This window comes from Humulus lupulus, chromosome 4 (assembly GCF_963169125.1).
Source record: "Humulus lupulus chromosome 4, drHumLupu1.1, whole genome shotgun sequence".
Classification (NCBI taxonomy): domain Eukaryota; kingdom Viridiplantae; phylum Streptophyta; class Magnoliopsida; order Rosales; family Cannabaceae; genus Humulus; species Humulus lupulus.
In genome coordinates this window covers 231,483,780-231,497,635 of record NC_084796.1, presented here as the reverse complement: position 1 = coordinate 231,497,635, position 13,856 = coordinate 231,483,780, and the positions used below count along the sequence as shown (strand labels likewise).

At 30.8% G+C, this 13,856-nt stretch overlaps 2 protein-coding genes across 3 annotated transcripts; both read left to right on the top strand.

Annotated features, from left to right (window-relative positions):
• The first annotated feature begins 670 nt into the window (after positions 1-670).
• Positions 671-2,682, top strand: LOC133831300 (protein MLP2-like). Of its 2 annotated transcripts, none has more exons than XM_062261547.1 (4): positions 671-1,085; positions 1,727-1,837; positions 1,995-2,075; positions 2,188-2,682. In XM_062261547.1, the coding sequence occupies exons 1-4, from the start codon at positions 852-854 to the stop codon at positions 2,275-2,277; spliced, it is 516 nt and encodes a 171-aa protein (XP_062117531.1). In that variant the 5' UTR covers positions 671-851; the 3' UTR covers positions 2,278-2,682. The 2 variants fall into 2 exon arrangements, with proteins under 2 accessions (XP_062117531.1, XP_062117532.1); XM_062261548.1 differs by having other exon boundaries at positions 675-1,085; positions 2,197-2,682.
• A 7,319-nt stretch (positions 2,683-10,001) lies between these two features.
• On the top strand, positions 10,002-12,660 carry LOC133832984 (uncharacterized). The gene is made up of 3 exons (XM_062263252.1): positions 10,002-11,337; positions 11,528-12,024; positions 12,202-12,660. Exons 1-3 carry the CDS (start codon positions 10,002-10,004, stop codon positions 12,658-12,660), a joined length of 2,292 nt encoding a protein of 763 aa, XP_062119236.1.
• The last annotated feature ends 1,196 nt before the right edge of the window (positions 12,661-13,856 follow it).

The window sequence follows — 13,856 nt, the reverse complement described above, 5'->3', positions numbered from 1 at the left end:
CTAAATTTATGAGCATGTTTAAGTATGATTTCAAAGGCACCAAAATTCATGAAAATTAACACTTAAATGCTCATGCAAAATAAATTGTTTCTACAGTCACCCCATGTGAGTGAATTAACTGAAACAGTTAGATGAAGTTGCCCATCGACCTACTAAACAAATATACAAACACCTTCAACAAATTAACTCAAGTCAATGCAACAATTCCACAACTTTTCATGTAAAATGGTTCAAAATTAGTGCCAAAAATGACAAACTCATGACTCAAGAATAATTATATAAAAGAATCAATATTAAGTTAAATCTTAAAGTCTTTTTTTTTAGTCAAAAAAAAATTATTCTGTTTTATTTTTTTCCTCAAGAAAATAAAAGTTATGGAGACAAAATTTGAATTTTGTGTGACACTAAATTATGTAAAGTAGTAGTTAATTTCCACCCTATACATCTTTATCAGTGGTTGGCAGTTGTGTCATTTCAACTAAAGCTTTATTTTTATATATATATTTTTTGGTAATTATATAAAATAGATTTTCTTAAAATATCTTTATCTTATCTTATTATTATTATTATTCATTTAAAAGAAAAATCTGGGTTATAATAATAATAAAAAATAAATAAATAAAGAAAATGGTAAGCCGGGATACTTTAAGCCAAGGCGTTGTTTATAAGCACTTGAAAACAGAGCAAGAAAGAAAGAAAAAACAGAGCACTAACCCATCATTTCAAAGCAAAAGCAAAAGGAAATAAAGAAAGAAAGAACAGAAAAGGAGAGAGAGAGAGAGAGAGAGAGAGAGAGAGAGAGAGTGAGTTAGAGAAAGAGAGGGTTTTGGGAGAAGGGTTTGGAAGAAGAGATGCAGACGAGTGAGCAATCTCAACAATTAATGATTCAGAATCAGAACTCGGGAAGCCTGAGCTTCAATAGCAATCTTTCGAGAGAGGATGAAGAGATGTCGAGGTCGGCTCTCTCGACTTTCAAAGCCAAGGAAGAAGAGATCGAGAGGAAGAGGATGGAGGTCAGAGAGAAAGTCCAAGCTCAGTTGGGTCGAGTTGAAGAAGAGACTAAGCGTTTGGCTACCATTCGTGAGGTATGCTAACATTGTTTATCAAAAAATTTAGTTTATTTTCTCTTGCATGAATCTGAACTGAGTAAAAAGTTTTTGTAACAAGACATGAAACCCTAAAAAACGCTTTACTGGTTTGGAAAGATGAATATAATTTTTTTTTATTTTAATTTGGTTTATGGATTTGGTCCTTTTTTTTTTACTAGAAATTTGTCAGCTTTTCTCTAATTTTTTTTAGGGTTTTTGTTTTAGTTAGATTAACTCAATTGCATGCAGATATTTTTATATAATTCCAAGAAAATTTTGTACAAGGAAAGTTCTCAATTTGTGTGTATGTGAGTAATTTGTTTCAACCTTTTGATTAAAGAGGAATAATTTGGTTCACATGTGACCAAAGATCACGATCTGCACATCCATTTTAAAATTTAAGAAAAGTTTCAAGGAAACTTTTCATAAGTATCACATGAAAATTAAAAAGCTATATATTCTTCTTCCAACAACTGTAAATACGGTTTTTAGTTCTTCCTGTTGGTAACAACATCAAAGAATTGTGACTTAATTTTGTGTTTGGCCTGAGAATAATTGGGTTCAAAATCACCAAAAAAAAACGAGGGTAATTTTCATTTATGGATTTTATTAAAAAATATATATATATGGAACTGTAGGAGCTTGAAGGACTAGCAGATCCAATGAGAAAGGAAGTTGCTATGGTTCGAAAGAAGATCGATGCAATTAACAAAGAATTAAAGCCATTAGGACACACTTGCCAGAAGAAGGTAACAGCTTTTTGACTATATCTTAATACTAATTCTCACTCTTAAATAACATTATCATTTTTATTTTTGTTATTTTAATTTGAATTCATGAAATGACAAATTTTGTCCAAAAGCATTAAACATGAATTTATTATTATTATTATTATATTTGTCACAGGAAAAAGAATACAAAGATGCCCTTGAGGCCTTTAACGATAAGAACAAGGAGAAAGTACAGCTGATAACCAAACTAATGGAGGTTGGTCTCAAATGCTATTATATCAATCTTATTTTGCAGTAAAAATCTGAATGGGTTTTCATATTTATCTCTGTATATTGGAGTTTGACAGTGTTTTTTTCTCTAATTTCATTTCGAACAGTTGGTCAGTGACAGTGAAAAGATGAGGCTGAAGAAGCTGGAGGAGCTGAGTAAGAACATAGATTCCATGCACATGCACTGATTGATGATGGATCATGATCATGATCATGATAATGATAATGATTATCATAACAGCCCCTTGATGATATAACTCCCCTGATTAGGTTTGTGTGATGTATTTAAGAATTGAGATGATGACTTTTTTTTTTCTTCTATATTTATATTTTATTTTATATATATTATATATATAAGGGTGTTTGGATTTGGTGTATTCTAAAAAGTCAAGTCAGTTTGTTTGTTTCATTAGCATTTGGATAAAAGAACCTTAGCTGATTTTAGGCAGGGAAATACCCCCCTCTTAAACAGGTTTGTAACTAAAACGTTTCTGTGAAAACTCTTATTGTAATTTTCTTCTTAGCATTTTTTTTATGTTACAACAATGTCCAGTGTCTTTGTTTAATATCAATTCTATTTATTTCTTTTTTTATTTCCTTCTTTTATTCAAAATGGTAACAATGTTCTGTGGTTCTGAGATGTGTTTTACAGGCTTCTTATGTATATAATTTATAGATACTTACATTTTAGGAGTGTAGATAATATGAATAATTATATATATAAATAATTAAGTACAATAGATCTTGTCTTATTCTTTGTTGGAGTAACGGCTATAAATAATAAATACCAACGGCTATAAGAAGATAGCCGTTATAAGACACCTTCGATTCTGCCGCAGGAAGCTAGTTTAAGGGAAATTTTAGGTTCAGATTTTTTTTTCCTCTGAAAATAAATGTGTGAATATATATTTTATATTTATCCAGTATGAATATTTGGTTTATAGATACTAAATATATTTTAACCCAAAAATACAAGTCTAGAAATTACAAATTTAAGCTACCACTCAATCGAAGCTTATCCGATCAAAGCCAGACAAGGGCAAATAGAGACTCTTTGAGTTCATCCGGTTGACATGACTTGAAAACGTCATCTCTTCACCAATCTGAGGACAAGATCTTCTCCAATTCCAATCTTGATCTCGACCCACCATTGTTGTCATTTCTAATCAATTTCATCTCGTTGTCATTCCAAATTTAGATATTATAATTTCGATCATTGATTTATTCTCGTTATTATCTCTAATATATTTTTTAATTTCTATAATTCTTTCAAGTCTTGTCGTCTTCAATTTTATTCTTTTATATACAAATTATTGTTTTTAAATAAAAATTTATTTTGTATATTTTTTTCGCCATCATCGGAACATAATAGTCGCTAATTTGTGCAAGCTATTGAAATCTACCCTTGTGGAAGGGTAAGAATAATCAACCAACCAACTGACTTTTTTGTAGTTTTAGTTTTGTTTTAGAGCAAGCACTTTTTTTATATGGAGAAGTTAATTAATATACTTAATTAAAGTAGAATTATTAAAAAGCCGTACCAGAAAAACACACATTGATTTGATTGATAGAATGATCCTATCCAATCCTTAAATGCAAAGCAAAGCCTATATGATATGGCTATATTTGGTCAATCAACTCACTCACCTGGCAAGGCAACGAAGAGCAGGCCAATTTTGCCGTCTCTGTCCAATAGTGATGGCTCACCAATACAACGTGTTCGTGACCAAGAATTTAAATCCAAAACGACATTGACAAACTTACATTTCACCATTCAACATTAGTATTTTTTAACCCTTTTTTGAGTTCTGTGGAAAATTTCGTTTGACTTTTGAAATGGGCATGAATTAGACCAAGGTTTGAGAGAAGAAAAATAAAAGTAAAATTATGGACACGACAAAATAATGTGTCAAAAAAAAGAAAGAAAGTGTTTACAATATGAATATGTAATCTTATATATATTATAATGTTAGTGGGAAGCATTAATAGATAGCTTATAACTTCACCTAACATTTTCATGTTTTTATAAATGGTAATGATTAGAAGCATGCATGCTCAGCCTCAAATTTTCAGTTTCTACGAATCTTTAGAAGGATTGAATTTCATGCCAACAAATAAAAGGTGAATAAAAACATATGCATTACTCAAAGTTGTCATTTTTTTACTCCTTGTTTTAGAATTTGTGGGACTAAACCAAGGAGTAAAAATTCCTTGGAATATTAATGTTTTTGAAACAAATATAGACTATATGAAAGTAAATATAACATGTCATCAGAATTCCTTCCCAACTTTTCTAGATTCAATTAGCTTGTTGATTAAGGTTTGAGTGGAAAAATAAAAGAGTGAGGAAAGGGAGTCACATGGCTTTCTCTTATTGGTTATTGTAATTGATCTTTTATGTTAATTATGACTATATGTATATAAGTTTGAATTTTGAGCTTGACCACACTTAATTGCCATTTCCACGGCTACCTTTTTTTTTAAGAAACAATTTAATTAGGGGGTGGAAGTTTTGAGAAGCTAGAAATGGCTAGTCACACAAGATGCTAGCTAGGTTGACCTTTGACCAACCCAAACTTCTCTAGTTTTGTGGGCATGTTTGAGACCATTGTGTGTCTTGGTTGGAATGTTTGAGACCAAGTAATAAGGGCATATCGTATTTTTGTTGTACACTTGGGGACTTTGGAAGTGGGTTGATCAAATTATGCATAAAAGTACCAAGGAAACACCTTTTCAACAATTTTTTTTTCTTTTCAATTTTTGGTTTATGTTTTTGTTCTGTCTTTGCAGTTGTAAGATTACAAAAAGAGAAAAACAAAACGATGCAAAGATGATCAAATTCCTCCTCCTTGACATGATATGGGCCTTCAAATCATGATATGGGTTGGTGGGACAACTGGACAAGTCAAGATATTCCCTCTTTTAAAAAAAAACCAGTCAAGATATTCAAGAGGAAGCAAAGTGAGGAAGAAAAAAATGTCTCTTAAAAAGTGAAAACATGTCAACACACCTAGGCCACAAGTAAAAAAAAAGTGACAGTGAACAATTTCACTATTTGATTCAATTATAATTCTGTATTTATTATGAACCAAAACCTGTACATGGACTAAGAAACAATTAGGTGGTAAGCTTTCATGGGTAGGTTTTATTCATGAGTTCCTTGCATCCAAAGATCTAAAGAAAGTCTGCTGTAAAAAAAAAAAAAAGATCTAAAGAAAGACCCAACACTTAAACATATCACCTTCTAGTTCTATGTTTCTACTCCAGGAGAGGGGAAAAGTTAATGCATTCTAATTGTAGCATGTTTAAGGAGAAAAAAAAGCATGTAATTGAAGGGGTATAATGAGTACATTAATTGAAAATTTGGGTACTAAAATAAGAGTTAAAAATAGTAGGTAAAAATTAAAGTGAATCATTTAAAATGGGTACCGAGTCTAATTTTCACCCAAAAGAGGCATGCTTAATTGGGCTAGAAAAGCCCAATATGATTTTGGGCTTAACATTTCATACGAAAAAGAGATGAAATATAGAGGAAATTACATTTTATATGAGATTCTTAATAGAGTGTGAAAAAATATGTTTTTTTTTCAAAAACATATTATTCTATGGCTTTTGTTAAAAAAATTCACTTTTATGAGTTTATTTTCTCATATTTTTGTATGAAAGTTGGTTTATGTCATAGTTTTACTCTTAATCAAGTTTTATTATTTTGGAATGATATATTTGTAATTTGATTATTATTTTTTTTCATATTTGTTTTTTTTTATATTACTAATTTTATATTAAATTTTTCTTTGGTTGTTTTGCCTTTTTTTGTTTTTTTTGCAATATGAATTGTGTTTAAGAAAAAATTATTTATTATAAAAAAAAATTTCCAATTTTTTTAGATTTTACGTTTCTTTTTTCAAATACTAGGTAAAGTAGCCAGTTACTTGATTGATTTTTGACAGTTATGTACAAAAAATCTTAGAGCTAGGTTAAATAACATGTACCAGGAGGAGGGGTAGCCAATTATCCTGAGAGGAGTAACTTTCTGTCATAAGAAAGGTAACCATTTACCATAAGAGGGGTGAAAGGTTACTCATATTAAATATGAAAAGAAACATCAAATTTAGAGAAAAAAGAGGAAGAACACTTCATTAAAAAAGGAATAAGAAATAACTATGATTTTAGTAACATAGGTAACCAATTACCATAAATAACAAAAAGATATACACACACAACAGAACATGAAGGTAACATGTTACCTCTATAAATATACACATAAAGAATAGGAAGGTAACCAGTTACCACAGATCTGAAGATAAAAAAAATTAGATCCACCCCCTTTTCCTTTTTTTCCCATCTTCTTCATATAATTTTTTTTTCTAGATTTGAATACTCCCATCAGGGTAACGGGTTACCCATTCACATTTTTCATATTTTTATTAGCTTTCTTTCCAAATATTGGTGTTCCTATAAGGGTTACAGTAAAAAGAAAATGCTGAAAAAATTATTTGAATTTTTTTACATATAGTGGAAAAAACTATAAAAAAAAATTACAATAATAAAAGATAATAAATAGTAAAATAATTATGTAATGTTAAAATATGTGTGAAAAAAGGGGAAAAAAGGATATTGAATGAGAAACGAATAAGTACAAAAAATGAAGGAAAAAAACTAAAAAAATATGAAAAAAAATTAAAATAAGAAGAACAAAAATAATGGAAAGAAAAAAAAATATGAATGAAAAAATTGGTATAATAAAATGGAAGAAAAAAAAACTTATATTTGTGAAAAAATTAAAAAAAAGAAAAAAAAATAGAAGGAGAAAATAATAAATACGACAATGAAGAAAAAATAGAAGTAAAGAAAACTAAAAAAATATAAAAAAAAAAATACAAATAAAAGAAAAAAGTAGATAAATGAAGAAGAAGATGATGAAGAATGGAAAAATGGAAAGGAAAAAAAAAGATGAAGGAAAAAAAAGAAAAAATAATTGAAAATATAATTAAAAATGAAGGAAAAAATAAAATAAAATTACTTTTAAAATAAAAAAAAACATAACTATGATAAAAAGTGTGGCATTTTTATATTTTAGATATCTACTAATTATGTTACTCATACTTTAATGTTTTTTTTAATAAATTTTCTCATTCAAAAAAGTATAATTCTCATATTTTTGCCCATTAATAATATAAAAGTTATATTTTTTTAAAATTCGTAGAAATATACTAGTGATTGTATTGTCATTATAATAGTAATATCTGATATATATATATTTATATATATATATATATCTTTCATTCCTTTTTTTTATATATATATTTTTGGTATATGATCGGATTATATTTAGTGCATAGTTGAAATATTTGATATCAGATTCGAAAATTACATTTTAAAAAATATATAAAAGCTGTATTTTTTAAAATTCAATACTGTAGTTTTTTTTTTTTAAAAAGAAAAACTCTCTTTAAGGCTAGAAATGATAAATGATTTAAAAGCCCCATTTTTATCAGTTGATTTATATGCTAATCCATGTATAGCAGAGTTATCAACCTAATTTGTGAACACGACTTAGCAATTTGCTTTATCACTTTCTAATAATCATACATGGAAGGGTGTTCATAAAACCTCGCACATCGCATAAACCGTCCACACACTGCACTACACTGCGCCGCAATTTGCGGTTTGGAACTCTTCATGGTGCGGTTGCGGTTTACATTTTTTCCAAACCGTGTGGTGCGATGTGGTTTTATATTTTATAAATGCAGTTCAAACCACACCACATCGCAATCGCATCATTATATATATTTACTTTTTATATATTTTTTTTTTCAATTCTACTGTATTTAAAGTTAATGCATATATATTTATATAATATAATATACACAATATCTAGAAAAAAATATATAATGTTTCATAGGATGCTAACATATATTATACTTCAGCATAAAGATATTCTATATTACATTTTCTTCATTGGTATTAATTTGTTGTATTTTTATTGTTTTGCTAAAAATTTATTAGTTTGTTGTACATTTAATTGTTTTGTTAAACACTCTTTAGGCATGCAATTTATTATGAATCTTTATTAATTATAATGTTTAAGTGTTAAATTAATTGGCGATAGGTATAAACCGCTCATACTACACCACATTTTTGCAATGCAATTTAAGGTCTATATAGTGCAGGTTGCAGTTTAGAAAATTGCTCAAATTACATATGCGATGCAGTCCAAAAATTTTGAAAAAAAACACATAGCCCGAACTCCGAACACCACTACATAGACTCCATTTTTTTTATCTCTCAAGAAAAATAGAACATATGCAGCAAGAAAATGGTAAAAGAGTTAAATGATAGGAAGAGCATGGAATGAATTGAGTGGCTACCATCAACATGGGCTAGCCCACCTAATAAACCCACCTACTAAAACACATAGGATTTTTAGTTGGGAATTTTTCATAAATATGGCTTTTTAGCTATACTTGTGCAAAATATATGGGAATTAATCTTTTCATAATATGTATAGAAGATTTTAAATAAGAAAAACTTAGATTATGGGAAAAATAAGTACATAGGACAATTGAAATTTAAACAAAAACACATTAGCACAATCAGGGGTACAAATGTAATTAACAATTCAATCCTCCTCTGCTCATGCCTGAAACTCGATCAAAGCTTTCTCCAAAAACCACTTAACTCTCTGCAAATTCCTTCCATCTCCGGCACTCCATTCTCCGGCGATAGCTTTCTTCTCCGGCAACAACTCCTATCTCCGGCGATCTCCACAACAATCGACCAACTCTAGCAAAGGTTTGACCTCAGCTTCTGCCAAAAAAATTTAACAAAAATCTGATCACTAAAGCACTCATCCCTTTCTGCAGAAATCAAATAAATTCCAACATTCTTCTAATCATACGAGCTGCAATCTTGGAAGATTCTGGTGACCTGCATATCCACTACACGATCAAGAAACAAGGTTTGTAAGAAACCGTCAACTCTGTTCTATTGTCATTTTCTTTTATTTACAAACTATCTTAAATCTTCTACATAAAACTATATTATTTGCATACAAAATCAAAAATTATAGATGAACTATTATCTTGATTATAATGATAATGATCATGATCATAATGTGCTTGCTGAAAAACACAAACAATTTATAAACTAAAAAATTGAAAAAAAATTATCCAAGCTCACTGGTTTGTGTACATTGATTAACCAAAAAATATACAAGAAACAAGAACTCTGAAATTTTTACATCCTAATTTTTCTTTACAATAAAAAGAATAATTTAATATTAGTGTGAATTTTAAGTGCCAAAACATTCAGAAACATTAGGACAACCAGTTACTTGGAAAAACAATCAATAAATTCAACTAAATGTTTCAGTAGAGTATGGGACTACAGATTAAGGGAACCAGTTACCTTCCCATTGGTTTGTGTACATTGATTAACCAAAAAAAATAGACAAGAAACAAGAACTCTAAAAATTTTACATTCTAATTTGTCTTTACAATGATAAAAAAAATTATTTGATGTAGGTGTGAAGTTTTACTGCAAAAACAATCAGTAACAATAGGGTAACCAGTTACCCTGAAAAATAGCAAATATATAAAACTAAGTGGAAATTACAACTATATAAAACTAAGTGTAAAAATAGGCAATATATGATTCAATATTAAGGTAACCAATTACCTGCAAAAAAAAAAAGTCAATGTGTAAAACTAAGTGTAACAAGTTACCCTGCAAAAACAGTCAATATATATAACTAATTGGAAAAACAGTAAATATATAAAACTAAGTGTGACCAGTTACCCTACAAAAGCTAAATGTTTCAGAAGAAGATGTGATTAAAGATTAAGTTAACCAGTTACCTAGCCCATTTAGAACCAACTAACTGCTTAAAAAATTGCCAAATTTTACAGATATGGACAATATTACTTCTTTGGTTCAATATGGAGGCAAGTGGAATGAAAACAACGAGTACCAAGGGTACACAATGACTGGGATATTAATACCACCAAATTGTTCTCTTGACAACTTGGTGAATTTGATAAAAAATGAGATAAAGGAAAAAACAGCAACTATTGAAGTTTCTTATCAAGTAGAAAAAGGAACACCACCAATGAAGGTTGTAACAGACAATTCAGTGTTGTTCTTTCTGGAAATAAAGAAAACAGTTACTGCAAAAATAACAGATTTACCATTGTGTGCCACTATAGTTCAAGAATCAAGCAATGAAAATGACCTTCTACTAGCAAATCAAAAAGTTATAGCAGGAGAAATGGAGGTGGGGACATTATTAATGCAAGCAAATCAAGCTTCCATCAATGAACAAATGTTACTTGAAGAAGGAATGTCAAGCACAACAAATGACAGCATAAATGTGTCATACATACCTCATTTTGCTGAAGAAGTAGCTGATTTCATAATTGAGGACAATACAAAAAGAAAAAAGAAGTTGGATGAAATCCAACTAGTAATATCTTATTACAGAGTCAACACAATAGAGCAAGGGCAAATTTACAAGAATAAGAACACAATCAAATCAGCTCTTAGCTACTATGCAATGCTACATAACTTCCAGTTCAAAACAAAAAGATCAAAACCTAGAGAGTACCTAGTTACTTGCGCAGATGAAACATGCAACTGGTTGGTGAGAGCATCTAAGTACAGAAATCAAGATTTATTCAAGGTACGAAAATGTAATCCAAATCACACGTGCTCTGTTGAAATTGTTTTGGAAGACCATAGGCAAAAAAAAAGCATCGTAGTTAGGGAATCAATAAAGAATAAGTACAAGTCAATCAAAAGAAATTACACTCCAAATGACATCATGAATGATATGAATGATGACTTCGGAGTAACTATGGGATACAAAAAAGCATGGAGATCAAGAGAGAAAGCTTTGCATCTAGTAAGACGGAACCCCGATGATTCATATCAAAAGTTGCCAATATATCTTTACACGTTGAAGCAAACAAATCCAGGAACAATAACACACCTACTCACAGACAAGGAAGATAGATTCAAATACCTATACATAGCTTTCTCTAACTCAATCAAGGGTTGGAGATACTTATGGCCTATAATTGTTGTTGATAGAACTTTCTTGAAAAATGCACATGGTGGTACCCCAACATCAACGTTAGATTCAAACAACAATATTTTCGTGTTGGCTGTTGGAATAGCAGACTCTGAAAATGATAACTCATGGCTTTGGTTCTTCTCCAAACTGAGAGACACCTATGGAGAACCCGAAGGTATGATAGCTTCAACGATATATTCTTGTTTACAAACATATAGGAACATTTTACCAAAACAAAATACACAAATACATGCTATTTCTTTTAGAATCTGAATAAAGTAACTGGTTGCCTTCACCAAAATTAAAAAAAAAATTGAAAAATACTTAATTTTTGTATTTTATTTTAAAATATTTGTACTCCACAGGATTGGCTATAGTTTCTGACAGACATAAGAGCATAGACAATGCAGTACATATGGTGTACCCAAATGCTTTCCATGGAGCTTGCATGTTTCACTTACTCAATAATTTGAAAGACAAATATGGGAGCCATGGAAAAGAGCTACAAATGAAATTCATTGCAGCAGCAAAAGCATACACAAAGACAGAATGTGAACACTACATGAGAGGCCTTGATAGAATTGATAGACGCATTAGGCCCTATTTAGAAAAAGCCAAGTATGAAACTTGGGCAAGATCATACTCGCCAACAAAAAGATACACCATGATGACATCCAACATCGCAGAATCACTTAAAGCTGCAAGAAATCTCCCCATTGATATCTTGGTTGAATGCCTTAGAAGTTTGGTTCAAAAGTGGGTTTGGAATAACTCAAATAATGCAAATGGAACATTCACAAAAGTCTCTACAACAACAGAGAATGAATTGAGACATGACATTGTTTCAAAAATGAAGTATGAGGTATGCAACTAAACTTATTCTTACTAATCTTAATTCTGTCAATAGATGGTAACCAATTACCTTCCATAAGAACAGGAAAAAAAAAGTTTACACAGAAGCATAACTAGTTACTTTAAATCTTAAGTCTAGTTAAAATGTTTATTATCTGATTCTATTTCATGACAAAACTATTTTTAGGTCTTGCCTTTCAACACAATAGAATACCAAGTTTGTGATCAAAAGGGGATAAATTTCACAGTAAATATACATAATAGAACATGTACTTGCAATAGGTTCCAAGAAGATGAAATACGTTGTGGACATGCAGTAGTTGTCATTGCAAAGAGAAACTTGAGTGTGTATGATTATTGTGCAAAATTCTACAGAACAGAAACGTTGAAAGCATTGTATCAAGAAAATGTTCATCCTTTGCCCCATAAAGATGAATGGAATCTCCCACAACACTTGGACATAATAGTGCTGCCTCCAAATGCAACAATCTCTGTAGGAAGACCAAGAAATAAAAGAATAAGATCAAGAGGGGAACATAAAGTAATAATCACCTGTGGGAAATGTGCGCAACCAGGACATAACAGGAAGACTTGCAGGAATCCTCCATTTGAGAAGCCAAACAAACAGAAAAAGCCAAAGATATAGATTCATATTTTACAGCAAAACAAACCTTTCATAGCTTTACTCATTGAAAGAGAGACTTTCATATTCATCAAGTATCATTCAGTATTTTAATAAGATTGTTTCAAAATGAGACACATTGATTGATTATGCAAACTTATAAAATCCTTTCAAAATAATTTCTTGGATTTGTTTGCTTCTTATTTTTCAATGCTACCATCACTAGAAATAAACCATAACGAAAAAAAAATGATCGTACCCAGTTACCAAAAATTAACAACAAAACAACGATATAGGTAACTGGTTACCCTAAAGTTACAATGCAAGATAAATTACCCCACTATAACAATCTAAAAGCCAAAAAAAAAAAAGAATTAAAACCTTTACTTTCTTCTATCACAAACTCCTCTATATATAATATTAAAGTTACTTTAATATTAACTTAATAAACTGGTTGCATAACTATAAAAAAGACAAGCTTAGGGAAAAATCTAAAAAAAAAAAAACACTTAAGTAACCAGTTACCCTCGGTATATTAGGAAACAAACAGCATGAGTACCTGGTTACCCTCAAAATCATTCTTGCTCGAATATCACCAAAAAAAGTTAAACAACCCAACTGGGAACTAGTTTCCCTCTGTACGCCCTGGTTTTCCCACGGGCTGTTTAGCAGGATGAGCCTCGGACTAAACATGATTTAGTCCGAGGTTCCCACAGGCCAGAGGCTCTATTTCCAGGACGGGCCCTTTCTAGCTCGAGGGGGTCCTGTTTCCAGCTCGCACTTGTTGCACCAGGAGCTGGGAATAATATCCGGCGTCCACGGACGGATAAGCTCGGGTTATGAATTGCTCGAGTAGCGAGCTTCTCAGGAAGCTCTGACCCTATGGGAAGTCAACACGCAAGATAAACGTGCATATTCCTGCCATCACGTGTCCGATATCCCCCTGACTTCTCGGACACGCAGCAGGAACGTGCGTATTCAGACACCCACGGACGAGTTGGGCCGTGCGGCCCATTATCTCCTTCCATACTGATTAGACCACACTTGTGTGTCAGGTTTAGGAATTAATCATGAATATCACAGACTTGATATGACAAATGGTAAGGTCACGGGATGACCTCCCTACCAACTTCCAGGTGCCTTCTCCTATAAATATGGAGACCCTGGGAGTTGATAGGGGTTGGAAAAATAGTCTTGTAAGAACTATATACTTTGTAAAC

Bases quoted from the DNA above. Each gene is read 5' to 3' on its own strand.
- LOC133832984 (XM_062263252.1), top strand. From the start codon at position 10,002: ATGGACAATATTACTTCTTTGGTTCAATATGGAGGCAAGTGGAATGAA. The intron at 11,338-11,527 runs GTATGATAGCTT...TGTACTCCACAG, and splicing joins CACCTATGGAGAACCCGAAG to GATTGGCTATAGTTTCTGAC. The intron at 12,025-12,201 runs GTATGCAACTAA...AACTATTTTTAG, and splicing joins TTTCAAAAATGAAGTATGAG to GTCTTGCCTTTCAACACAAT.
- LOC133831300 (XM_062261547.1), top strand. From the start codon at position 852: ATGCAGACGAGTGAGCAATCTCAACAATTAATGATTCAGAATCAGAAC. The intron at 1,838-1,994 runs GTAACAGCTTTT...TATTTGTCACAG, and splicing joins GACACACTTGCCAGAAGAAG to GAAAAAGAATACAAAGATGC. The intron at 2,076-2,187 runs GTTGGTCTCAAA...CTCTAATTTCAT, and splicing joins TGATAACCAAACTAATGGAG to TTCGAACAGTTGGTCAGTGA.